Genomic DNA, 27,731 nt, shown 5'->3' on the forward strand with positions numbered 1-27,731 from the left:
ACGTATGTTGAGCTTCTTTCGTACCATGCTAAATCGGAGGTGCGGAGGAATTGACAGCAAACTAAAACACAAAAAGCAGTTCTAAAAGAAACGAGTTTTCAATCAAGATTTTAAAAGCGCATCGCATGGCAGCCCAGCAAAGGCTGAAAATGTACACAACCTTGAAGTTAAATAACGCAATGGATGCGTTTAGGCTCAAATCGACCACTCGCCAAGACCTCCCGTGCGGCCTAGGAGGGGGGGAGAGGGGAGGGGGGAGAGGGGAGGGGAGGGGAGGGGCAACTCACGGCGAGTATCTTCATGGGGAAGGTGAGTCGGTCTTGCCAGACGTTGCACAGCACGTAGGGGAGGTAGAGGAGGAAGTAGAGGATGCCCCCGCAGGCCGCCGCCAGGTTCGCTCGCGCGAAGAACGTGCTCACCAGGAAGCACTGCATGATGGTCGCCACGGTGAACGCCACGAAGTAGAGCAGCAGGATGAGGAAGCTGCTGTTGGGGAACACGTTCCCAAACTGGCGGCGGAGGGTCGGGAGCGGAGGGGAAGACGCGGACGTGAGATCGGTGTGAAGGTCGTGCTTTTTCACGGGCCCGAAGCTAGATCGTGCGGCGGTGGTTAAGTCTGCCAAGCGTCCTTGGGTCCTCTCAGTAAGAATGTCTGTCTCCTGGTGTCCCCCCCCCACCATCTATCCTTGATCAAACTTCTGGCCTCATGCTCCATGGAGGGGGCTTGTCGATTGGTGGGCGGGGCTTGGTGGGTAGTGGGCGGGGCTTGGTGGGTAGTGGGCGGGGCTTGCCGAGTAGTGGGTGGGGCTTGGCGGGTAGTGGGCGGGGCTTGTCGAGTAGTGGGCGGGGCCAACGTCAAGGTGGTTTTCCTCCCTAAACGAGCGTGTGCACCGATGCTCAGCTCCACGTTTACTGCAGCCCTGGGCCAGGAGTACGCGTACGTCATCGTGTAAGTTATCGGAATGGGATCAGAGGACAAATTGATGACGTACGTCATCGAAACGGGAAAGGGTCAAAAACCTCCCCCTCCACCCCCCGGACACCCCGCGCGGGCCAGCATGCCTTGAGGATGAGGATCAGGCAGATGGCGCTGACGATGAACGGAATGAAGCAGGAGATGAACCAGCCGAGCCAGTGCAGCCCGTTGGTGAGGCCCATCATGCGCATCGTCTCCTTGAGCCGCGCCTCCTTCTCGTGCACCACGCCCTTGAGGATCATGGCCACCGAGTAGATCCACGCCAGCGTCATGAAGAGCGGCAGCGAGCTCGTCATCATCTGCAGGAACCTGACATGGCGACGGGCCGGGGGAAGGGCGGCGGTGGGGGGGGGGGGGGTCGATAGGGGACAAGGTCACGCCACGCAATCATATCTTGCATTTTTTTTTATAGCAGCGCCTTACGTAGTGCCTTATTCCAAGGAGGTGCTCTACAGACAGAGCCGACCCAGTCACTAAGCGACCCTTGCAATTGCAAAGGGCCCCGTGGCCAGCAGAGGGCCCCCTAGAGTCACTGCTAGCTAGTGGGTGAAAAAAATCATACATCAAAGGGGCCTCCAACCAAATTTTGCTTAGGGCCCCCAAAGGTCTAGGGCCGGTTCTGTCTACAGATAATCGTAAAATTGTACGTAAGATGATAGTGGCAGTGGGTTGTGGTAGTGAAATGGGTAGTGGTAGTGGAAGGGGTAGTGGTAGGAGTTGGGGTAGGCCTGGTTGTAGCGTGGGGGCGGGGCCAGGGAGTTGCAATACGAATGGATCGGCAGGTGAAGGGCCGACCTAATGAGTGTGAAAATTAACAAACGAGCGGGTGAACGAACGAACAATGAGCGGGCGAGCCAGCGAGCGAGCGAGCGACAGTGATCGAGGGTGTGGGGCAAGGCGTGAGGGTACACGCACGAGTCCTGCACGTAGCAGGGGTAGGGCATCTGCTGCAGGTAGATGCCGGTGGCAGGCTGCCCGCCGGCGAAGAGGCGCGCCGCTGCCCGCTCCACCATGTCCTGCACGAACGCGAAGCCGAACTTGAGGTAGCGAGACTCGTTGCGCGGTCCCGGGCTGTACACCCTGCATGCGACATCGTCACCGTTGTCATCATGATTGTCATTGATAATTGTTTTTTTACCCTTTTATCTGGCAACAAAACTGACACCTTTTTTTACAAGGAGTCATGTTTGCATAGACCACAATACCTGCAGTCATAATGCAAACAAAAAACACAAATCTGATAATGTATGCACTGTCCTTGAAGTTGATTGGTCCACACCCGAGACAGCTTTTCTTAGAGCCTAGTCTCACATGGTGTTGGACCAGATGACGCCAAAAGGCGCACAACTCAAAGACAATGCACCATCAGAGTATGAGAGCTCGGGGTAAAGCATTTACACCATTGGAACCTCATTTGCCAGTAAAAAATATGATAATTGTTTTTTTACCCTTTTATCTGGCAACAAAACTGACACCTTTTTACGAGGAGTCAACATGTCAACATGACTCCTTGTAAAAAAGGTGTCAGTTTTATTGCCAGATAAAAATGGTAAAAAAACAATTATCATATTTTTTACTGGCAAATGAGGTTCCAATGATGATTGTCATTGTCAGGGGATGGGAGGGGATGGAAGGGTAGGGGATAGGAGGCGAGGGGATGTTAGAGGAGGGGACAGGAGGGGAGGGAACGTGAGAGGAGGGTGGAGCGGTTGGAAGGGGGGGGACAGCACCTGTCTTTGACCCTGTTGGTGACCTCCACCGAGTCGATGTCCATGCGGATCTTGTACTTGAGGTGGCGTGGCACGGGGTCGCTGGGGCCCATCTCGGGGAAAACGAGAGCGGCCCACAGCTGGCTGCTGCCCAGCAGCTCCAGCGAGCGGTTCACGAGGCTGCCCTCGTTCGCTTGGCCCTCAAACTTGTTCAGCTCCAGGCACTGCGTGGAGACCAGCGGCGGCGGTTGGCAAGCGACGACGGAAACAGCGGCGGTGGCAAAACGTGTTTAAATTATAATAAAAAGAATTTACATCTGTAAAGTGTCGCATTTCGTCCGCAGATCCCACCAATGCGCCACCGTGTTATGGAAAGCAGCAAATAAACACAACGGCCAGAACTAGTGGGGGGGGGGGGGGGGGGGTGTAAAGGCCAGTTTAGAGAGGTGAGTTTTCAAGACAGACTTGAATGATAACAATAATAATTGTCGCTCTCAGCTCATCAACTGCCCCCTGTCCAGTCGGCTTGTTACGTACACCGTGGTGGTGGCAGTAGTCCTTGGACTCGGGACTGCCTTACATATCCACCACACTCCGCTGCCCATCAATCACGATGTGTGCACGGGGCACTAGCGGCCCGGATTGCCTTGGGCCAGCCCTAACAGACTGGCGCGTGGCTTGCGGGCGACCTGGCACGGACGCAGTGATTGAGATGAAATGCAAGCGCCCCATGAATGCAAATCCTTAACGCTTATTATGCAAGGGTCACTCCACTGAGATGATACGTAGAAATCGTCGCCCTTGACTTGCGGCGGACTAATGCACAAAAAGGAATAGGTTTTACCCTTTCTAGCAGTAAAACAGGCGTTAAGATGTTCCGTCGATAGACTAATGCCCGTTTGCGGCCAGGTGGCGAGTCATCGCGTACCCACAGGGGCAGCTGCCACTGGGCTGCCCTTTCATTATTTAAAGTATTTGGCTGCTATGAATGTGAACATGATAAGCCGCTTCGTTGAGCTATCATCTGTTATAGCCCGGTCGCTTCTGAACAATAAGTTGATAGCTGAGTGGGCCTTACCTGGTAAAATAAAAAAATTAGTTTATTTTCATTTTTAAAAAGTTATTTGCTTACCTTCCCTACACTTTGCACTCCTATCATGCTTTTCGTATAGATTGTTGTTTTACATTTTTTAGCCCGTGGCCCTACAGGACAAAGAGCTTCATAGCTCCTAGCTCATCGGATTCCTCCTGCAGTATAAATAAATATTTTGATCATCTAAAACTATTTCAAACGAAACCATGTTTTTTATTTTACCAGGTAAGGCCCACTGAGCTATGTCGCTTCTTTTTTCAGAAGCGACCTGGCTATCACATGTGATTATAATTCAACGAAGTGGCTTATCGCGTGTACATTTAAAGCAGTCAAATAAATCCAAATAATGAAAAGGTACCCCCATTGGCAGCTACCCCTGTAGATATGAGATGACTCGCCACTTGGCCCGTAAACGTGTGGAAATGTATAGCGGCCAAATCAGAGGTCGCAACCGGGTACCCGATACCCGTACCCTACCCGATACCCGGCTACCCGTACCCGGCCGGGTACGGGTACGGGTACCCGTTTGCGACCCTGGTGCGGCCGGGTACGGGTACGGGTAAGGAATCAAAACCCGTTTGCGACCTCTGGGCCAAATGCCTTTAAACGTGCGTCTGTTATCGCAGTGGGCACGGCGGTGGCCGTGGCGGCCGCGGCAGTGGGCACCTGCACGTAGCTGGACACCGTGTGCAGGACGCTGCCCACGCTGCCCATGAGGCTCCTCCACGTCGTCCCGTTGCCGCCCGATAAGAAAGTGGAGAGGCCGGCGGCCGTGAAGCCGGAGCCGCTCAGTGCGGGGTCCAGCATGCTGGCCACCATCGGCGAGGCCAGGGCACCCTGCGGTGGACAAACGTGTGCGAGTGCGTGAGTGCGAGCGTGTGGGGAGAGGAGCGGTAGTGTAGCGGTTAGTGCGCTTGCGCTACAAACCCGGCAACCCAAGTTCGATTCCCGCTCACAGCCAACAACACTGGTGACGATTATCTGAACCGGTCATGGGCCCCCCCTAGGTCGACTCAGCCTCAAATTGAGTACCTGTTGTGGTGTGTACACATCGCCACTTGTTGAGACAAAGGCGGCCTGGCGTGGTGCTGGCCATCCACCCCCTCGTGTGCCGTACCGGCCTTCATTAGGTGCTCGCTAACGGCACTTGCCCCAACAGTCTGTTCAGGCTGTCGGGGGAGACCTTTGTATTGTTGTCGGTGTGAGCATAGTATGATGTTCAAGAACGTCATGCCAACAAGACGCGGCGGCGTGGCCCGAAAAACACATCGGAGAGTTGGCCGGGACGGCCGTGAGGATGTGTGAATGAATCCGAGTTACCCGAAGCAGTTGCAGCTCGGAGCTGTTGCTGAAGAAGTTGGAGAGGGCAGGCGACACCATGTCCCAGGCGACGCCCATTCTCCCCAGCATGGCGAGAGCCTCGAATGTCGTATTCGCCTGCAAGAGGCCCCCACCGATCGATCAAAGCAGATCAAATCCAACAACCTCGACCAATCGAAGCTGCCAAATGTTTGGGAGACTCAACCAAGGACACATGCCGAGGCGGTAGCCGGTGCCTCGGATGTTAGAAAATGTACGAAATAATAGATCTGGTATTGGTGCCCTCAAACAAAACAAAAACAAAAAATCTGCGTACACATTTTAAAATGCTCAAAATAATTAAGACGAAAAAAATATACGAAATAAAAATAAAAGGCATCACCTCATCTGGGGTGTCTACCTAAAACTAAAAACTAAAATATTCTTTATTTAACAGGTAAGGCCCATTGAGCTATACAGCTCTTTTTCAGAAGCGACCTGGCCACAAATAATAGCTCAGCAAAGTGGCTTATCATCATGTGCAAGTGTAGATTAGCCAAATAATCTAAAACACACGTTGATTCTAAATGTGGAGGGAGAAACTGGAGGACCCGGGAGAAAAATCCACACTATTACGGATAGAGAGAGAAAACACGCAACTCCAAATATAAAAAAGGTGTCAGGGTCGGGATCGAACTCACGACAACATGTATACCAGGCGAGGGAGTTAACATCCTCGCCACCGTGATGCCTACCTGCTGGAGGATGGCACGCACGGCGGGGGTGTCCGGCGTGTAGGGGATCTTGCCGAGCAGGAAGGGCTTGAACATTTTCCACAATATCTTGGTGGCCGCCGACGACTCGGCCATGCTGATGAGGTTGGCGCACAACGAGTCTGTGGAAGACAAACCGCGACCATATCCGTCTCCCCCTTCCCATGACATGATCGTTTTCTTCTTCAGATTCTGGAAATAAAACATCGGTACCGAGGCTCGCACAAAGCCATGTGGGAGGGCATGTGGCACAGTTTGGCGGCGGTCATGTTGCTTCGGTTCTCTACAGTGCATGCAATGTCTTTAAAAGCAGCGGCGCTATGCGTCTCCAAATGAAATTACCGCTGAGCCGTTTGCCCGTTGCCGAGATTCGACGGCGAACGGGACACCCACACACCCTGCGACTTGCAGCCATCTCAGAAACGGGAAAGGGTCAAGGGAGCTCGCGGAGAAACAGCCCCAGAGTAGAAGAGAGGAGTAGGACACAGTCTGGAGGCCGCAAGGGCAGGAGCAGATCTGTGCCAATGGTCGTGAACACCAAGGGACTGAGGAACAGGAAGTGGGGCTACTTTAGGAGACCGGGTTTCGCAGGGGATTTTTGAGGCTTGCGTTCAGTTGACGTCCCACTTGCCTTACGCTACGCCCAACGCATCCGTACCACTGCGGTGGAGCTTCTTAGCACGTTGGGGTTTCAAGCGCTCTGCGTGGTTCTATAGGTCAGGCCTATAGTGGTTATTAGACCTAAACTAGGCCTAGACTAGGTATATCCACGATACATTAATCAGCACTATTAAATGTTAAAGTTGTAATTCTGTGGATAAGACTTGGTATTTATTTTTTTAACTTGGGGAAAGAGACAGTTGGAGATAATTCCAAAGTTGAGCACTGCGAGGTTGAATGAACGCAACGTGGGTGGCGTGTAACAGCCAGTCTAGAAGATCGAGTCCTCAGCATGGGTTGAGTAGTCGGTGAGTGAAGCTCACGAGAACAGCAACAACCGTGATAGTAGCGATAGAAGAGTGACATTATGAGACCTCCTTTGCCAGTAGCAAGATATAGTAATAGGTTTTTACCTTTTTATCTGGCACCAAAACTGACACCTTTATACAAAGGGTTATGTTTGCAATAACCACAACACAAGCAGTCAAAATGCAAACAAAAAGAAAAACTGTGATAATGATAATAATATGCACTGTCCTTGAAATTGATTGGTCCACACCCGAGACGGCTTTTCTTAGAGCCTAGTCTCACATGGTGTTGGACCACAAAAATACTCTGATATACTCTGATAGTGCGCTGTTTTTGAGTTTTGCGCCTTTTGGCGTCATCTGGTCCAACACCATGTGAGACTAGGCCAGGGGTCGGCAACCTGCGGCTCCGGAGCCGCATGCGGCTCTTTTGAACCTTGACCGCGGCTCCGGGGCGGATGCTAGCGAGGGGAGGAGGCGCACTGTGACACCTGCTCTGGCGTTGCCGCTGCTGACAGGTCGCCGCTCCGCTCCACACTGCCCGCCCGGTGACAGGCAATAACGTTGCCGTTGCTTTGTCACATGTTTGGAAGAAGTAAAAACCTTCCTGGGCAGCAAAGAGCTCACCTTTGCTGAGCTGGAACAGCCAGAGTGGCTGGAAAAATTACATTTTATGGTAGACATGACAGCACATCTAAACACGCTAAATACAACCCTTCAGGGGAAAGGAGGCACATCCCTGCACATGCTGGAGGAGGTTTTGGCATTCGAGCGCAAGTTGACAGTGTTTGTCAAAGATTTACAGAGAGGTACACTGTCTCACTTTCCCTCTTTGAGAGAGTTCAAACAAAGTCATGATACGATAAATTTGGAATATTTCAAGTCTGCAATCACCACAATGCAAAGTTCGTTTGGGAAACGATTCTGTGAGTTCAGAGAGGAAAAAACGACATTATCCTTCCCTGTCACTCCCCTGGCGATCGATCCATCCCTATTGAATATGACTGCATTTGCAGGTGTAAGTCAACCTGATCTTGAGATGGAACTGGCCGATATAGCCGACAAAGATATATGGGTGTCCAAGTTCAAATGCTTGACCGCTACTCTTGAGGATGTTGCCCGTCAGAAGGCCATTCTGGCTCAGAATCATAAATGGAGTGATATTGAAAACCTTCCCAAACAGGACAAACTTGTATTCGAAACATGGAATGCCATCCCCAACACTTATATAAACATGAAAAAGTATGCATTTGGAGTCCTGTCGATCTTCGGCTCCACATATGTATGTGAGCAGGTCTTCTCCAACATGAACTATATTAAAAACAAACATCGATCACGCCTCACAGATGACAGCTTGCAAGCCTGTGTGAAAATGAAGGTGACGTCTTACAGCCCTGATGTGCAGACACTGTGCACTGAGGTTCAGGAGCAAAAATCCCATTAACCAGGTAATTTAGCTATTAATTTGCAAAAATATATTTTACATTGTTAAGTGAAAAAGTCCTTTTTTTATTCAGATTGACAGCTGACTGCACGATCCTGTATATAGCAATAAGGTAAGAAACAATATATGCAGTGTTATATTTGTTTTAAATGTTGCAATGGTTTTGCGGCTCCCAGTTTATTTTTTCCTTCGGAAACGGGTCCAAGTGGCTCTTTATGTCTTAAAGGTTGCAGACCCCTGGACTAGGCTATAAGAAAGCTGTCTCGGGTGTGGACCAATCAATTTCAAGGACAGTGCAATATCATTATCAGAGTTGCCACTTTTTGTTTGCATTTTGTGGTTTTTGCAAACATGACCCCTTGTATAAAGGTGTCAGTTTTGGTGCCAGATAAAAGGGTAAAAACCTATTACTAGAAGAGTGACAGTATGGCGACTCCCGGCGAGTGAACGAGCGAGCGACTTGAGTGAAGTAATAGGTTTTTACCCTTTTAACTGGTACAAAATCTGACACCTTTATACAAGGCATCATGTTTGCAATAACCTCAACACAAGAAGTCAAAATAGTGCGCTGTCTTTGAGTTGTACGCCTTTTGGCGTCATCTGGTCCAACACCAATGGAGACTAGGCTCTGAAAAAAGCTGTCTCGGTTGGGACCAATCAACTTCAAGGACAGTGCATATCATTATCATCATCAAAGTTGTTTCTTTTTGTTTGCATTTTGACTTCTTGTGTTGAGGTTATTGCAAACATGATGCTTTGTATAAAGGTGTCAGATTTTGTACCAGTTAAAAGGGTAAAAACCTATTACTATATTTTGCCACTGGTAAAGGAGATCTCGTAGTGTAAATGACTTGAGAGAACATGTGCATTACGAAGTGACTGCAACGTTCGTACTGCTGGCGCTGGCTGTGGAGCTCGAGTTCTGGCTCTTGGTGGTTGCGGTGGTCGTTGCTCCGGATGTTCCCGAGCTGGAGGTGTTTGAGGACCCCAAGTTGTCCAGGAAGCTGAGCCCCCCACTGCTGCCGCACATCAGCTGTGACAGCGAGAAGCCAGTAGAGCCGCCCAGTCCGCCCATGACCGTCTTCAAACTGTCAAGACCCATCACCTGTTTCGGGCATTAAAAACACAAAACAAAACCCATGCATATAATGATGTAATGTGAGGATATATCCGGCTCACTGACGAATCACAACTCGTCATGATGATTGGCTCTGCCGGTCCTGGTTTACAGCCAATGGGGGGGGGGGGAGCCTAGGGGCATGGCCCTGACGTAATGGAAAGGTGACAGCTGTAAGGATTGGTTCTGCTGGCTTTGGCCACAGCCAATGGGGAGATGAGTCAGGGGCGTGGTCCCGGGAGCTGACGAGGGAGCCTGGAAGATTCCATGGAGGCTAGCGAGGATTGGCGGAAACGTACCACGTGACCCGGGTATTAAATAGGGGTGGAGACGAATGACACGTGGTCAGAACGGAAACGAACAGAGGAAGGGGGCCACGCGGGAGCGGGGCTCCGGGTTGCCACGTGGTCCAGGCTGCCACGTGGTCCAGGCTGCCACGTGGTCCAGGCTGCCATGTGGCAGTGCGTCTCTCTCTCTATCTGTCCCTCTCACGCTGCCTATCAGCAGCGTGAAGGAAAGCTGTAACACAAGTTGAATAAAAGACGGATTCCAGAAGTCGCCTCAACGAGCTTTATTACAATCACGGGACCTTTTTTGCCAGTATCAACATTGTCAGTAGCAGTATTGATACTGGCACCCTGAGCAAAAGATGCTGTGATACGTGCATTGTCTCTTTTACTGTCCGCCTTTTGGCGTTCTCTGGTCTGACACTGGTGAGACTAGGCCCTAAAGAAGAGTGTCTCTGGTTGTAGGCCAATCAGTTTCAAAGACAACGCATTTCTTATCAGGGTTTTTTTTTGCGTGTTCTCCACAAGTACGTGTGATTAATGCGGACTTGATTCTTTGCAAAAGGTTTGGTGTTTGAACATATTGACACACCTCTTGTTTTATTGACAGAAATCGTAAAACCTATTCTTAGTTTTCAAAACCCACGCAAATGGGAACCGGTTTAAACTGTGGGTGTAATAACCAAAACAGCCAATGTCAACTATCACTCAGAATGATGGTCTCTTGATACATTTAAATTATCATTATTCTCATCGCGCATTTTATTTTTGTTGTTATTCATTTGTGTTCATTTCGCTGCTATAAATGTCCAAATGATAAGCCACTTTGTTGACCTATCATTTGTGGCCAGGTTGCTTTTGAAAAATAAGTTAATGCCTCAGTGGGTTTTTTTCTGATAGGATTAGAATGGTTTAGTTTTATTTGTATTGCTTACCTTTCTTGTACCGTGCACTCCTATTATGTTTTTGGTCTTGTTTGTTGTTGTAACGTTCTTACCCTGTGCCCCCGACCGGACATCTGTGATAAAAGAGCTACGTAGCTCATCGGATTCCTCCTCCAGTGTAACAAAAAATATTCTGGTTCTGACGTGTGGCTCACCGAAGAGCTTTTTGTTTGTACTATACCTGCTGCTGAAGAATGCCGATACTCGGGCCCAGGGTCCCCACGAGGCCCAGGAGCTGCCCACTCACCGTCCTGTTCAGCGACATTATCACCTGCAACACACACGGGCGGGGGGCAAGGCGTTGCATCGCGATAAAGGATAAGTTGGTGTAGTGCAGGCGGTGCATCTGCACCGGGGTCAGAGGGCTCTGATACTGGGCCAGGAAATGGAAGTTCATTTGGACAGGGGTGGGGGGGGGGGATGACCCTTTTCATTCTTGTAACAGGACCCATGCTAACCAGGCTGCAGTGAACGCACGCGCGAGAACGTCACGTTGAATTCGAGCGGTACATAATGCATGGGGAACGCACTAGAATACCGTTACGTAGTATATAATGTATTTAGATGCACTATAATACCACGAGAATATCGTTATGAAGTCAAAAATGTATTTTAAATGCACGATAATGCAACCACAATCCTGCTAAGTTGTATATAATGTATTTTAAATGCATCACAATGCCGTTATGTAGTATACGATGTATTTTAAATGCACCCGAATACCGCCCCCCTGGGGCCGGCTCACCTGCGTGGAGAGGCGACTCGCGTTGACGCTTAAGGCCGCGGCGGCCGCGAATCCCTGGAGCTGCTCATCGGAAAGCGAGCACGTGAGGTTGACGAGCGAGCTCCGGTTGCTCGAGCCGATGACCAGCACCAGGCTTTGCAGGGAGGTGTTGCACGCGAGCGCGCGCGGACTCAGCCGTTGCGCCAGCGACAGCGCCAGGAACTGTGACGGCGAACGACACGAGAGGGCGAGGAATGTAATTAGACAAAAAGAAAATCGCTCATTCCGCACGGATTCTGTGACAACGTTCGACGCGCGTGCGCCACCTTAAGTGTGACTTTCTGACGGTGGTATCGCGCCCAGTGCCAGATCAAGGTAGTGCGGGGCCTGTAGCAAATGTTATTAAGGGGCCCTAAATAAAAAAAAACATAATAAAATAATTAATCTATTATGTTTATATTATTTTATTATTTCCCTTCTACGTGACTTTACCGAAAGAACCAAGAAGATGAATCCCTGCAGTCACGAAAGCTTTAAATCGAAAAAAAACCACGTAAATATGAAAACACACATTTTTTACTTACATGGTAAATAAATTGTATGTTTTAATTCGCTATACAGCCAGATAATACGACAAATCGCTAACCTTAAACACCCAGTCGTTCATAAAAGTTGAAGGCGGTATAGTACTATAGTTATAGAGCAAGTGCAGAATCACTGAACCGGAATTGATAGCTTGAAAGCATTTAGCGCGGGGCCCTCGAAAGTGCAGGGCCCGTAGCTACTACACATGTAGCTATGTAGTTACTACACATGTAGCTATGTAGCTACTACTACATATGTAGCTACTACTACATATGTAGCTACTACACGTGTAGTAGCTATTACACGTGTAGTAGCTACTACACATGTAGCTACTTTGCTACTAGGATAATGCGGCACTGGTTGCGTCATCAGCCCTGCGATGGTACAAGTGGCTTCACACAAAGTTCAGGATCGGCAAAAAAAAGTTACCGTTAGTCAAGAGCCATGCTCTAAACACCACCCTACAGACACAATCCTGCAAACACCGTCCTGCACACACACCACCCATCACCCTACACGCACCATACTGCACACACACACGTATGTCGAACTTCTTTTGCACCGCACATAGTCGAGCGTACTAAATCGGGAGGTGCGGGGGGGGAGGGAAAAGACAAACAAGCTAAACAAAACAACAACGAGCAGTTATGAAGGTGGCCACCGCGATCGATCACCCACCTCGATCGACGAGTTATCGATTTAACTTCGTAATAGGCTGCATTGAAAAGCTCGAGCAGGTGCGTACAACAAAACCTGCTCGGGAGAAAAATAAAGCAGCTCACGAATCAGTCGTAGCCCACTTTAATTAAAGCTGCTGACACAATGGTGGCCATTAGACCTCGCCACCCGTACCCCTCTTCAATTACAAAGACGCCTTTCCCTCTACGCGATCACAATAGAGACGCGGCGCTCTGCAATCTGCTCCTTCTCGGGGCTGGACGAACAAAAAAAATTAAAATAAAAGCCAGACCCCACCAAACGTACTCTCTCGCGCGAGGATCATTATAGTTTTTTTTTTGTACGTTTTCTTTGGAATAATGACGTTTTTTTTCTCCCGAACGGACCACACGTTTAACAATCCGTCTTTATTTAGCAGGCTTTCCAACGGAGGTTGATTTGACTGCCCATTCCGTCCGTCTGTAACCAGGGATGGTGGAGGTGGGGGTGATACGCCATTTCGCGAGGATCATCCACAGCACGTGCCAAAACCCCGGCACGGAGTTGCCTTTTGCTATTGCAGTGAGCCACCTCAAGTGACAACCCGGGCCATACTGACCAAAAGGGGTCGCCCAAAAATTGTGTGCGACCCAGGATCAGTTCAGATATCACTCGCTGCTGATATTAGCCACGGATCGGACACATACTCAGGACTGCTCAATTCATATAGCACAGTGGGCGGACCACTCCATACACATGCGTCCCTGCCTCCTCCTTCACGGGTTTAACTTGTCTTCTTGGTTCTTTCGGTAAAGTCACGTAGAATGGAAATAATACAATAAAATAAAAAAAATTAAATAAAAAACGTAATAAAATAATTCTCACGATGTTTTGGCCACAAAGCAAGCAGCCGTCCTCAGGTGGAGACTCTGTCTTCTCGACAGACCTGTTCTCCACCTGAGGACGGCTGCTTGCGTTGTGGCCGAAACGACGTGAGAATTATTTTATGACGTTTTTATTTTAATGTAATTTTTATTATTTTATTATTTCCATTCTACGTGACTTTACCGAAAGAACCAAGAAGATGAATCCCTGCAGTCACGAAAGCTTTAAATCGGGTTTAACTTGGTGACGCTATCTTCATGATTACGTTGCTCCGCTGTCACTCCGACGCGCCTCTGGTCCGTCCGATGCACTTTAGGCCACCGTGAAAGTGAACTCCTGGTCAGAATCGATGACACTCACAGCTAGCAAACACACTTGGCCGCTCTTAACAACAACGGCGACAAAACCCTTTGCGGGAGGCGGCGCCTCGAAAAAAAGAGGATGCCGAGTCACGGCACGTTCATCGCACGCGGCGATCTTCGGTGGCTCCCTCGCACGATGAAGCGACGACAGGGGACGACTGGCTCTCTCGTTAGGCTAATTGTTGGGCAGCGGGCGACTCCGGCGGCATTTCTTGATGAGGCCTCCCGGGCAAAAGGCTCCCTTTGCTTGATATTTGGCTCGTTCGCTCGTACGCAGGCAGGTAGCACAAAGTGCCCTGCCACCGCGGGACTCGTTACAAAGCGAGGACGGAAAAGGTGGCGGCTGGGTGGCTCTCGGGGACGAATGCCGTGCCGTGGACAACGAGAGACGGAATCCGCTAGAGAGCCAGCCAGTGGCAGGGCCGGTGTAGTGGCTACTACACTGGACTTGAGGGCATGGCAAGCGTGACAATGGTGCAAGATTTTTAAGTCTGCATCGCCCGTGTCAATGAAGGGGTATAATTGTGTTCACCACAGTGAGTTGTTGGGCAGGTCACATGCAGTGGGATAAAGTGTAGGTGCTCCCCACCGCATCTCAAGGTGTCTGGCCAGAGGGAAAGAGCAGGCCAAGTACCCTCTAGATCAGTGGTTCTTTACCTGTACTGAAGTCTGCACCCCTTGGGTTCTCAGTCCTATTTTTTTTTCATAATGTGAATAAATACATAGGTTTAATAAAACAAAAGTAGTTGCACTTACTGCTTAATTTGTGTTTTCGATTATTTTCCTTCTAAAGAAATCTGGCCGTGTCTCGCACCCCCAGAAAGGGCTGCAGCGTGCACCCCAGGTGAAGAGCCACTGCTCTAGACGGAGCTCACTAGAGCTCCATCTGTTCTAGGCCCTTGTGCCAGCAGTGGCACGAGCAATCAATTGCAGTTTTGTGCCTTGCCTAGATCGTACCCTAAAAAAATCAACATCTTTAAAATGTGTGTGGCCTTATCTGCCACACCGCAGCAGCACCGTTTCTCGCATTACGATGCAAAGGTGTCGAGGTGACGGCGGCTCTGAGCCGGAGCTGCTGGAATCTTGGGTTTCTAATTTTGAGCCTCGGCCACTCGTGCTGAAACCGGTTCTCAGGGTCGTGAGCTGATGGTCTCAGCCTGGTCACAATTGATGTAACTCCCCCCCCCTCCTTGCCCTGCCCAAAATGAAATGATTCCACTATGTCTGGACAGTGTCTTAAGATTCAATTGCATATAGGACACCGTATAAATCCAAACTGTGGCTATTGCCAAGTCTGTTTTTTACTTAATTTACGCCACCTTTGAGGAAGAGAAAAAAAACACGCTTTCACTGTCACCAGTCAACAATACTGGCAGGCCATATCAAAGTTGTTTTCCTGGTGCGGATAAACAGGTCTCTTGAAGTGACTTTGGCGGCAGTCATCTTCTTCTTCTTGGTTCTTTCGGTAAAGTGACGTAGAAGGGAAAATAAAATAATAAAAATAAAACATAATACAATAATTCTCACGACGTTTCGGCCACAACGCAAGCAGCCGTCGTCAGGTGAAGAACAGGTCTGTCGGGAAGACAGCGTCTGAATGAGCATTATCTGAGAGGCCGTGGTACACTGCTCACCGTAAGAGTTGCGAACAGAACTCACGCTGCCTCACTGCACGACGCTGACGTCGCAACTGAAACACGTATTTAAAAGTAAAAAAATTCGAAACATCGAAAAAAAACACGTAAAAGAAGAGATTTCAATTTCCCCGAAAGCAGGAAAATGCTCACCTGAACCAACCGTGGACACAACACTACACAATCAGGGCTTCAGCTCAGCCGCGTGTGTCTGGGTTCAGCGACCCAGAAAATATATTTCGGCACACGGCACACCACGTCCAGGAGACCACTCGCTGTGGCTGTGGCTACAAGTCACGTGCCACCTACTACCAGTCTACCAGCGACCCGGAGAAATTGAGCCCTATACATAGGCGGTGTTTTACTTCTATATTTGGGGGGGGGGAGGAGGGTTCGCTTTGTCCCTCACATTAGGAATCACTGGGTGCATAACATTTATTTGTTTTTAAGCTTACTTGTAAACTACTGAAAATAAATTCATGAAGGTGTCCAGTTTGGGGAGGCGTTGCCACCCCTCCCCCCATGCCCCCCAAACTCCGCCCATGGCCCTATATATATACACACTGTACGATCATCAGGGACGCACGTAGCTCAGGGGATTCACAATGATCAGATTGGAAAAACACGGCACCAGTGCCGGGATTCCAAGTTCTTCGGTGCGTTTCCAGGTTTTGTAGAAACGTGAACATTTTAGGAAGCGAGTTCAGCGTACCCGAAACGTGTCCCGGCACGTGGAGCGATACGTCGGACACCGTACCGAGCAACGCGGAGGTATGACTGGAAAGCACGGTGGAGAGACGCACACAGCAGCAGCAGCGGCAGCAGTGGCACAACGGCGAACGCACACCTAGGCCGCGGTGAAATATCAAAGTAGTGCTTCATAAAAAAAAAAGTTTTTTTTTTAGTTAGATCGCGTAAATATAAATGTGTCATTAACCCACCAGCACCCGACACAGCCAATCAGGAAGGTTTGTCACGTCGACAAAACGTGCCAATGAGTGACTACTTGAGCACGAACCGCTGGCGTGTTGAGTACTGTGACGTGTCGCTGGCAATCACAACCAGCCTCATCGGGGGCGGTTTGCCAAAATTGTAGCCCTTCGTGCGAACGGCTCAGCCCACCGCTTGCTGCTGCTGCTGCTGTTGTTGGGACACACGCGGCTGAACGGAAGATGTCACGGGCTGTACGCGTGCTCATTATCTCCGTCTCTCACCGGTTGGGGTCGGATCTGCACGGCCATCAGGTCCGACACGGCCCAGTCCGGAAAGGACAGGTTTCGCTTCATGTAGGCTTGTAGCGGGGAGCTGTCCACCAGCACATTCTGTAGCACGATGTTACCTGTTGGCGACGAAACAAAAACAAGGTCAAAGGCCACCCGCGTAGCCCGCGCGGACCGACGCAGCAAGTGCTGTTAGCGAGCACCGACGGAGGATGACACTGCAAACGGAGGGAGTGGGCGGTCGGCACGACGCCTGGGCGCCTTTGTCTCTCCGGTGGCGGATGTGTAAACACCGTGCCAGGCACTCATTTAAGGCTGAGTCGACCTCAGGGGGGGAAGTGGGGGGGGGCATAACCGATTTGAGATATTCCGCCATTGTTATTGGTCTCGAGCAGGGATCGAACTCGGGTCGCGCAGTGTGCTAACGACCGCACTGCTGCTCCGCAAGACATACGCACACAAATACAGAGAAGGTGGGGGGCTTGACATGATGGTGCCAAATCACTCCGTAAGAACCCAGAAGGGGAAATTTAGTTAAGGCAAGGAAAAGTTCAACTGGGGGAGGGGGTGGCGGTGCGTGATGCGGCACAAGAGCATGTGACATCAAGCGGAAGGTGACGCGTCGTTTCAAAATAACGAGGCCACGCCAGCAGCGTTCCTCCGCGGCAGCACGTCGAGCGAGGTTGCGTGACTGCCTTTGACGAGACAAAACAAAAAGATAAAAACCTGAATGTTCGGAAATAAGTCTGTGGATTCTGAAGCCGAGAGCGTGGCAGTTGGTGGGGGTTGCGGAGGGTGCATGAGAGGGAGAGACGTAACTGGGCAGAGGGAACACGATCTCATTCACAAACGATGAGTGACAATGGATATTTGCATGCCTGATTTGACTGTGTATGGAGTGAGTGGTGGCGCAGCGGTTAGCGCACTGCGCTGAATTCATGACTGTCAACATCGGTGGCAAACAATGTCGGAGTCGCTCCTGAGCACACAACTTTACGTATGCATGTACGGTGAACTTCTTTCACACCGTACGAAGCCAACCATGCTAATCGGAGGTGCACTGACCAGGGTGGGGAAGTATGGTCAAACAAACCTTCATTACATGACATGGCATGGGTAAGCCTCCATCCAGCAGTGGATTGCCAAAGGGCTGTACATTTTTTTTATTTGATTGAACTTTAGAAAACATTAAGTTGGAATCAGGCTGATGACTTTCTTAGCAATGTTAAACTACAGCGGTTGTGTGCGTTGCATATACGAGTATGGTTTTACAAAAGCTGAAAATTGTATTTCTTATTATTATATGAAAAACATTTCACACACCCTATTCTTCCACCAATGAATGAAGGCTTGGCCATGTGTTGGTCATGGAGATTGTTTGACCATGCACGTATCTAGACATGCCTCATGTACATACAAAACATAGCCGAGACAGACTGGTGGGGCAAGTGCTAGATTTGAAGCTTTCGTGACTGCAAGGAATCATCTTCTTAGGTTTTTTCGGTAAAGTCACGTAGAAAGTAAAATAAAATAAAAACAAAAATCACGACGTTTCGGAGGCAACACAAGTCTCCGTCATCAGGTGGGACCGTCACAGCCAGATTAGCTGTACGGTCCCACCTGATGACGGAGACTTGTGTTGCCTCCGAAACGTCGTGATTTTTGTTTTTATTTTATTTTACTTTCTACGTGACTTTACCGAAAAAACCTAAGAAGAGGGGCAAGTGCTGTTCACGAGCACCTATGGAGGCCAGCACGGCACACACGGTGAAATTATTTTTACACATCGCACCAGGTTCTCATTTGAGGCAGAGTTGACCTAGGAGAGACCCAGGACCGGTTCAGATAATCATCACTGGTGATGATGGTGAGCGGGTATCGAACTCGGGTCGCTGGGTTTGAAGTGCGGCGTGCTAACTGTTGCACTACCGCTCCCCACTGGAGCATCAACAACAACAAGCGCCATTCGCCACTAAGTGGCGGTGACGTCACCATGGCGCTTGTGCCAGGCCAGGTGCACTTTATGGTCATGTGAAATGTAGAACGCTCGCTGTCAAGAGGTCACGGGACAGACCCAAGTGCTCTGGCTTGACCGACTGAGATGACTAACCGACGCACCATCTGTGCCCCCTACTATGCCAAATTGCTGTGTTTTAGCGGCACGGCGCTCCGCTCATTGTGAGCATTGCCCCTCTGCTGGAGGGCGTCTGCCTCCAACGCTGCACCGTACATCCTCACGCACACGCGTGTGTGCGTCCACCCACCGGTCCAAGCCCTTGGGTCGGTCAGGATGACGTTGGCGAGCCCCATGGCTGATGTTCTGCTCACCCACACGGTCTCAAGGCTGCGCCAGAATGAGTCGTTCATCAGCAAGCCCTGCGTGTCCACCAGCACCCGGGACAGCCTAGCAGCATGCAAACCACACAGTCAACCACAGAGTCAATTACAGTCAACCACAGATCCAATCACACAGTCAACCACAGAGTCAATCACACAGTCAACCACAGAGTCAATCACAGTCAACCACAGATCCAATCACACAGTCAACCACAGATTCAATCACACAGTCAACCACAGAGTCAATCACAGTCAACCACAGATCCAATCACACAGTCAACCACACATCCAATCACACAGTCACCCACAGAACCAATCACACAGTCAACCACACATCCAATCACACAGTCAACCACAGAGTCAATCACGCAGTCAACCACAGAGTCAACCACAGATTCAATCACACAGTCAACCACAGAGTCAATCACACAGTCAACCACAGATCCAATCACACAGTCAACCACAGATCCAATCACACAGTCAACCACAGATCCAATCACACAGTCAACCACAGAGTCAATCACGCAGTCAACCACAGAGTCAACCACAGATTCAATCACACAGTCAACCACAGAGTCAATCACACAGTCAACCACAGATCCAATCACACAGTCAACCACAGATCCAATCACACAGTCAACCACAGATCCAATCACACAGTCAACCACAGAGTCAATCACGCAGTCAACCACAGAGTCAATCACACAGTCAACCACAGAGTCAATCACACAGTCAACCACAGAGTCAATCACACAGTCAACCACAGAACCAATCACACAGTCAACCACAGATCCAATCACACAGTCAACCACAGATCCAATCACACAGTCAACCACAGAACCAATCACACAGTCAACCACATATCCAATCACACAGTCAACCACAGATCCAATCACACAGTCAACCACAGATCCAATCACACAGTCAACCACAGAGTCAATCACACAGTCAACCACAGATCCAGTCACACAGTCAACCACAGATCCAATCACACAGTCAACCACAGAGTCAATCACACAGTCAACCACAGAGTCAATCACACAGTCAACCACAGATCCAATCACACAGTCAACCACAGATCCAATCACACAGTCAACCACAGATCCAGAGTCAATCACGCAGTTAACCACAGAGTCAATCACACAGTCAACCACAGAGTCAATCACACAGTCAACCACAGAGTCAATCACACAGTCAACCACAGAGTCAATCACACAGTCAACCACAGAACCAATCACGCAGTCAACCACAGATCCAATCACGCAGTCAACCACAGAGTCAATCACGCAGTCAACCACAGATCCAATCACGCAGTCAACCACAGAGTCAATCACGCAGTCAACCACAGATCCAATCACACAGTCAACCACAGAGTCAATCACGCAGTCAATCACAGAGTCAATCACACAGTCAACCACAGAACCAATCACACAGTCAACCACAGATCCAATCACGCAGTCAACCACAGAGTCAATCACGCAGTCAACCACAGAGTCAATCACACAGTCAACCACAGATCCAATCACACAGTCAACCACATATCCAATCACACAGTCAACCACAGATCCAATCACACAGTCAACCACAGAACCAATCACACAGTCAACCACATATCCAATCACACAGTCAACCACAGAACCAATCACACAGTCAACCACAGAACCAATCACACAGTCAACCACAGATCCAATCACACAGTCAACCACAGATCCAATCACACAGTCAACCACAGAACCAATCACACAGTCAACCACAGAGTCAATCACACAGTCAACCACAGATCCAATCACACAGTCAACCACAGAACCAATCACACAGTCAACCACAGATCCAATCACACAGTCAACCACAGATCCAATCACACAGTCAACCACAGAACCAATCACACAGTCAACCACATATCCAATCACACAGTCAACCACAGATCCAATCACACAGTCAACCACAGAACCAATCACACAGTCAACCACAGAACCAATCACACAGTCAACCACATATCCAATCACACAGTCAACCACAGAACCAATCACACAGTCAACCACAGAGTCAATCACACAGTCAACCACAGATCCAATCACACAGTCAACCACAGATCCAATCACACAGTCAACCACAGATCCAATCACACAGTCAACCACAGATCCAATCACACAGTCAACCACAGATTCAATCACACAGTCAACCACAGATCCAATCACACAGTCAACCACAGAGTCAATCACACAGTCAACCACAGATACAATCACACAGTCAACCACAGAGTCAATCACACAGTCAACCACAGATCCAATCACACAGTCAACCACAGAACCAATCACACAGTCAACCACAGAGTCAATCACACAGTCAACCACAGATTCAATCACACAGTCAACCACAGAACCAATCACACAGTCAACCACAGAGTCAATCACACAGTCAACCACAGATCCAATCACACAGTCAACCACAGAACCAATCACACAGTCAACCACAGAACCAATCACACAGTCAACCACAGATCCAATCACACAGTCAACCACAGATCCAATCACACAGTCAACCACATATCCAATCACACAGTCAACCACAGAACCAATCACACAGTCAACCACAGATCCAATCACACAGTCAACCACAGATCCAATCACACAGTCAACCACAGATCCAACCACACAGTCAACCACAGATCCAATCACACAGTCAACCACAGAGTCAATCACACAGTCAACCACAGATCCAATCACACAGTCAACCACAGATCCAACCACACAGTCAACCACAGATCCAATCACACAGTCAACCACAGAGTCAATCACACAGTCAACCACAGATCCAACCACACAGTCAACCACAGATCCAATCACACAGTCAACCACAGATCCAACCACACATCCAATCACACAGTCAACCACACATCCAATCACACAGTCAACCACAGATCCAACCACACAGTCAACCACACATCCAACCACACAGTCAACCACAGATCCAATCACACAGTCAACCACAGATCCAACCACACAGTCAACCACAGATCCAATCACACAGTCAACTACAGATCCAATCACACAGTCAACCACAGATCCAATCACACAGTCAACCACATATCCAATCACACAGTCAACCACAGAACCAATCACACAGTCAACCACAGATCCAATCACACAGTCAACCACAGATCCAATCACACAGTCAACCACAGATCCAACCACACAGTCAACCACAGATCCAATCACACAGTCAACCAGAGTCAATCACACAGTCAACCACAGATCCAATCACACAGTCAACCACAGATCCAACCACACAGTCAACCACAGATCCAATCACACAGTCAACCACAGAACCAATCACACAGTCAACCACACATCGAATCACACAGTCAACCACAGATCCAATCACACAGTCAACCACAGATCCAACCACACAGTCAACCACAGATCCAATCACACAGTCAACCACAGATCCAACCACACATCCAATCACACAGTCAACCACACATCCAATCACACAGTCAACCACAGATCCAACCACACAGTCAACCACACATCCAACCACACAGTCAACCACAGATCCAATCACACAGTCAACCACAGATCCAACCACACAGTCAACCACAGATCCAATCACACAGTCAACTACAGATCCAATCACACAGTCAACCACAGATCCAATCACACAGTCAACCACAGATCCAATCACACAGTCAACCACAGATCCAATCACACAGTCAACCACAGATCCAATCACACAGTCAACCACAGATCCAATCACACAGTCAACCACAGATCCAATCACACAGTCAACCACAGATCCAATCACACAGTCAACCACAGAACCAATCACACAGTCAACCACAGAGTCAATCACACAGTCAACCACAGAGTCAATCACACAGTCAACCACAGATCCAATCACACAGTCAACCACAGAGTCAATCACACAGTCAACCACAGAGTCAATCACACAGTCAACCACAGATCCAATCACACAGTCAACCACAGATCCAATCACAGTCAACCACAGAGTCAATCACACAGTCAACCACAGATCCAACCACACAGTCAACCACAGATCCAATCACACAGTCAACCACAGAGTCAATCACACAGTCAACCACACATCCAATCACACAGTCAACCACAGATCCAACCACACAGTCAACCATAGATCCAATCACACAGTCAACCACAGATCCAACCACACAGTCAACCACAGATCCAACCACACAGTCAACCACAGAGTCAATCACAAAGTCAACCACAGATCCAATCACACAGTCAACCACAGATCCAACCACACAGTCAACCACAGAGTCAATCACAAAGTCAACCACAGATCCAATCACACAGTCAACCACAGAACCAATCACAGTCAACCACAGAGTCAATCACAAAGTCAACCACTCAGTCCTCACGTGACGAAGTTGTTTTTGCTCTGACTTCTATTGCTGTAGGGTATTGTTCTTTATTTTGTTTGTTTTGTTTTTGTCTATTTGGTGACCCCAGGTCATCGCCTGGTTAAAATAAATAAACTTAGCGTCGCTCGACACGGCTAACCACACACAGTTCATGTTCCCGGGGTGGGCTCTCCTCTAGGTCCACTCAGCATACAATGATAACCTGTCTGATGTCTCCCTTCAAAAGAAAATCATTACCATTGCCACCATCGCAATTCATTATCAATGTCATCAAGATTACTGTCATAAAAAATCATGTTTATAATCAGTCGCCATCATCAATATCATTATCAATCATCACGTGTATCATTAATGCCATCATTATTGGCATCATCGCCATAATTCTAGATTTGAAGCTTTCGTGACTGCAACGATTCATACTGTTAGGTTTTTTCGGTAAAGTCACGTAGGTACAAAATAAAATATAAAAATTACTAAAAGTAATAATAGAAATAAATAAAATAATAAATCACGACGTTTCGGAGGCAACACAAGTCTCCGTTATCAGGTGGGACCGTCACAGCTAGATTTACTGTATCAAGTGAGGCAAAGATTCCAAGATACAAGTTCTTAAATACAAGTTGTGTTGCCTCCGAAACGTCGTGATTTATTATTTTATTTCTATTATTATATTTAGTAATTTTTATTTTTATTTTTTACCTGCGTGACTTTACCGAAAAAAACCCTATAAGTATCATCGCCATAATTAACAAATAAAAGGCTTATTTTCATATGGGTCATAGAGACAAGGGTTTGGCAAAGTGTGCGTGGCACTGCGACCACGGTAATCAACCCGCGGCACCCTGCTGGGCCTGTCACGTGGCCTCCTCCTGCCAGCGAGCCTTCGACACTTCACGTGGTGGCCTCAAAGTGCACCTAGCCTGGCACAGGCGTCGTGGTGACGTCACCGCCACTTCAGTGGCGAATGGCGGGTGTTGTTGTTGTTGTTTGTTTGTTGTGGTGGGTGGGACGCGGTGGTGGGGGAGGGAATGACATGCGGGGACACGGTGTGTAGAGCCACGAGGCAACGGGGGACACACGATGACGACGATCAGAATCTGTATTGAGACTGCAGGAGGAATCCGATGAGCTATGAAGCTCTTCTTCGCGGATGCCCAGTAGGGACGGGTCAGCAAGTGACAACAACAATACACACACAACAACAACGACAACACGACAGGATGATATAGACGTGGCACAGTGTTGGTGGATGCAGTGATGGTGACGATAATTATGATGATGATATTGATTGCGATGATTGCAGCCATGATGATGATGTAAATAATTATATTGATTGCGATGATATGATTGCAGTCATGATGATGATACAGACATGGCAGGGAGGCGGATAAATTGATGGTGATAATGATTGCGATGATAATAATTTAGAAGATGACGATGACGACACAACGACATGACAACGATTACGATGATGACGGCCATGATTATTTCGACGATGATTTTTATGACGATGACGACGACGACGATTGCGATGATGACGGCGGTGACAACGACGGTGCCGACGACACGGACGCAGGCAGGGGAGGAGGTGGATGAGGATAGGGGGAAGAAGATGCATAATCTCCTCTCTTACAGCGAGTCTCTGTAGTTGTTCACCTCCCCGGGGGCCTCGGCAGGCGTGTGGCTGGTCACGCACGTGGTGCCCAGCTCGCACACTGTCCCCTGTAGCCATGGCAACAGCCCCGCTGATGGCAGGGCCCGCACACGGTAGTGACCTGGCTCCAGACCACACACGGACAACACAGGCGGAGAGGGTGACGATGGGATGGCGAGGGTGGTGGTCACTGCAAGGCCTAGCGGACCACTTGGCATGTGGCACCCCCCCCCCACACATACACAACATGTGAAAACACCCCTCCCCCCCCCAAATTTCATTTTTTTAAATTTTCATGTATTCGGTATTTAACCCTGTGAGCCATGCGGCTCTTGACTCGGGTGCAACCGCAACAAACAGAAACACGAACAAGGAACAGCTTAAAGTGACTTGCACGCAAGCAGAAAAATCCAGGAATAAACAGCAAAGTCTTCCAGAAAAAGAACGCCGCGTTTCAACGCAGGCCGTCAAAGCCCCAATGGTTTCAAGCACCATATTTCAATGCTGCCATAAGAGCCCCAGTGGTTTTAAAAATGTTGCGTTGACCCGCACGCTGGTAATGTCTTATTAATTATATCGGCGAAAGTGTAGCACCGCTCTGAATAATGAGCGAAGAACCCTGGGATGGAGTGGCGTGTTTGTTGAACTTGAACTCTGCTCTGTTCGCTTGTTCGATGCGTTTTCGGGTTTAATGGCACGTTTGTAACCATTGCTACAGTCTACATTATAGACTGCCAGTACACTCACCAAACTTAATAACCAGGCTGCAGTCTACATTATAGACTGCCAGTACACTCACCAAGGTTAAGAACCAGGCTACAGTCTACATTATAGACTGTCAGTACACTCACCAAATTGAATAACCAGGCTACAGTCTACATTAGTGTTTTTTTGTTTTTTATTCACTTTATTTGTATTTTTTTTTCTACCTACGTGACTTTACCGAAAGAACCAAAAAAATATGAATTCCTGCAGTCACGAAAGTTTTAAGTCAAAATTTGTTGGCCAAGACGGTTGTGTTGGAGGTGCTGAGAGCTCCTCATGAAGACAGCTACACGCACGTGTGTGTGTTGAACCTCTTTCACGCCGTACGCAGCCGACCGTGCTAATCGGAGGTGCGCTACGTATGTATCCCTGAGAGGTTTTTGGGTGAGCTCGCCTGATGAAGCTGGTTCCAATCACCAGCGAAACGTCGTTCTCAAATGTTGCGCGTTTACTCCCCAACACAGCGTTGTGCTGCAGTAGTCACTAATTGGCACCTTTTTCTTACGTTACATCACGCATCTGACTAATTGGCCATGTCGGGTGGTGGCGGGTTTAACGACACATTTATATTTACGCCATCTAACCCCCAACAGAAGTAGAAGAAGAACAAGTATAACCCATAAAAACAAAGTTTTTCACTATAAATCCTTTATATGCGTGGCGGCTAGAGTCCTCTCGTCCTCTGGCTTGAGATGGCTGCCACCTATGGGTCAGATGATTGCATGGCAGCATTAAGCAATTGGTAATTAAATATAATATTTTTGTCCTAAAAAGTGGAAAATTTTGGAAAAAAATTTTCACGAACATTAATTGTCACGCACAACGAGTCTGTGTGCAAAATGTCAGCTTGATTGGATCACGGGAAGTGGGTTAAAAAACGACCAAAAGATTTGCACGGTCGTAAGCGCGCAAGCAAGCAAGCAAGTGAACTTAATATAAAGGATTTAAAAAAAACCTTTCATTACGAACGCAAACACGGGCAAAACAACCGTGGGACAACGCTCGCCGCTCATCGTCGGCAGCACTCACATTCCCCGTTGGCGCTTGGAGGCGTCGTTGTCCGGACCCACACGAGGATCAGGAAGAGGAACAGGGGCCACAGCAACTCCACGAAGACCCGCACCTGCAACGCAGCGCAACAGGCAGCCGGGCTCAGTCACACTGCCACCCATCCCTGCGTTTCCACCCGGGGGGGGGCTTTAAACCAAACTTTTGACTATCTTTACACGTAATAGGTTTTTACCCTTTCAACTGGTACAAAAACTGACACCTTTATACAAGGGATCATGTTTGCAATAACCACAACATTGGAGGCTAGGCTCTAAGAAAAGCTGTCTCAGGTGTGGAACAATCAACTTCAAGGACAGTGCATATCATCATTATCAAAGTATACACCATTGGAACCTCATTTGCCAGTAAAAAATCTGATAATTGTTTTTTAACCCTTTTATCTGGCAACAAAACTGACACTTTTTTTTTTACAAGGAGGCATGTTTGCATAGACCACAATACCTGCAGTCATAATGCAAACAAAAAACATAACTCTGATAATGTATAGACTAGGCTCTAAGGAAAGCTGTCTCGGGTGTGGACCAATCAACTTTAAGGACAGTGCATACATTATCATAGTTATGTATTTTGTTTGCATTATGACTGCAGGTATTGTGGTCTATGCAAACATGACTCCTTGTAAAAAAAAGGTGTCAGTTTTGTTGCCAGATAAAAGGGTAAAAAACCAATTATCATTTTCAGAGTTGTTTCTTTTTGTTTGCATTTTGACTGCTTGTGTTGTGGTTATTGCAAACATGATCCCTTGTATAAAGGTGTCAGTTTTTGTACCAGTTGAAAGGGTAAAAACCTATTACTATACTTTGCCAGTGGTAAAGGAGGTCTCAT

The 27,731-nt window shown here is 48.5% G+C and overlaps 1 protein-coding gene across 1 annotated transcript in view; it reads right to left on the minus strand.

Annotated features, from left to right (window-relative positions):
• The window catches only part of LOC144947723 (phospholipid-transporting ATPase ABCA1-like), a 73,883-nt gene that overhangs the window by 38,229 nt on the left and 7,923 nt on the right, over positions 1-27,731 (minus strand). The window contains exons 2-15 of the mRNA XM_078877042.1: positions 26,865-26,958; positions 25,050-25,191; positions 18,942-19,081; positions 16,672-16,796; positions 11,356-11,556; positions 10,792-10,881; positions 9,157-9,367; positions 5,833-5,972; positions 5,099-5,215; positions 4,445-4,615; positions 2,707-2,909; positions 1,892-2,056; positions 1,063-1,285; positions 288-509 (exon numbers count right to left, since the gene is read on the minus strand). Of these exons, the coding sequence (XP_078733168.1) occupies positions 288-509; positions 1,063-1,285; positions 1,892-2,056; positions 2,707-2,909; positions 4,445-4,615; positions 5,099-5,215; positions 5,833-5,972; positions 9,157-9,367; positions 10,792-10,881; positions 11,356-11,556; positions 16,672-16,796; positions 18,942-19,081; positions 25,050-25,191; positions 26,865-26,958 (2,244 nt within the window). The remainder of the gene's footprint in view (positions 1-287; positions 510-1,062; positions 1,286-1,891; positions 2,057-2,706; positions 2,910-4,444; positions 4,616-5,098; positions 5,216-5,832; positions 5,973-9,156; positions 9,368-10,791; positions 10,882-11,355; positions 11,557-16,671; positions 16,797-18,941; positions 19,082-25,049; positions 25,192-26,864; positions 26,959-27,731) is intronic.

The sequence above is a fragment of the Lampetra fluviatilis genome, chromosome 46 (assembly GCF_964198595.1).
Source record: "Lampetra fluviatilis chromosome 46, kcLamFluv1.1, whole genome shotgun sequence".
Taxonomy (NCBI): domain Eukaryota; kingdom Metazoa; phylum Chordata; class Hyperoartia; order Petromyzontiformes; family Petromyzontidae; genus Lampetra; species Lampetra fluviatilis.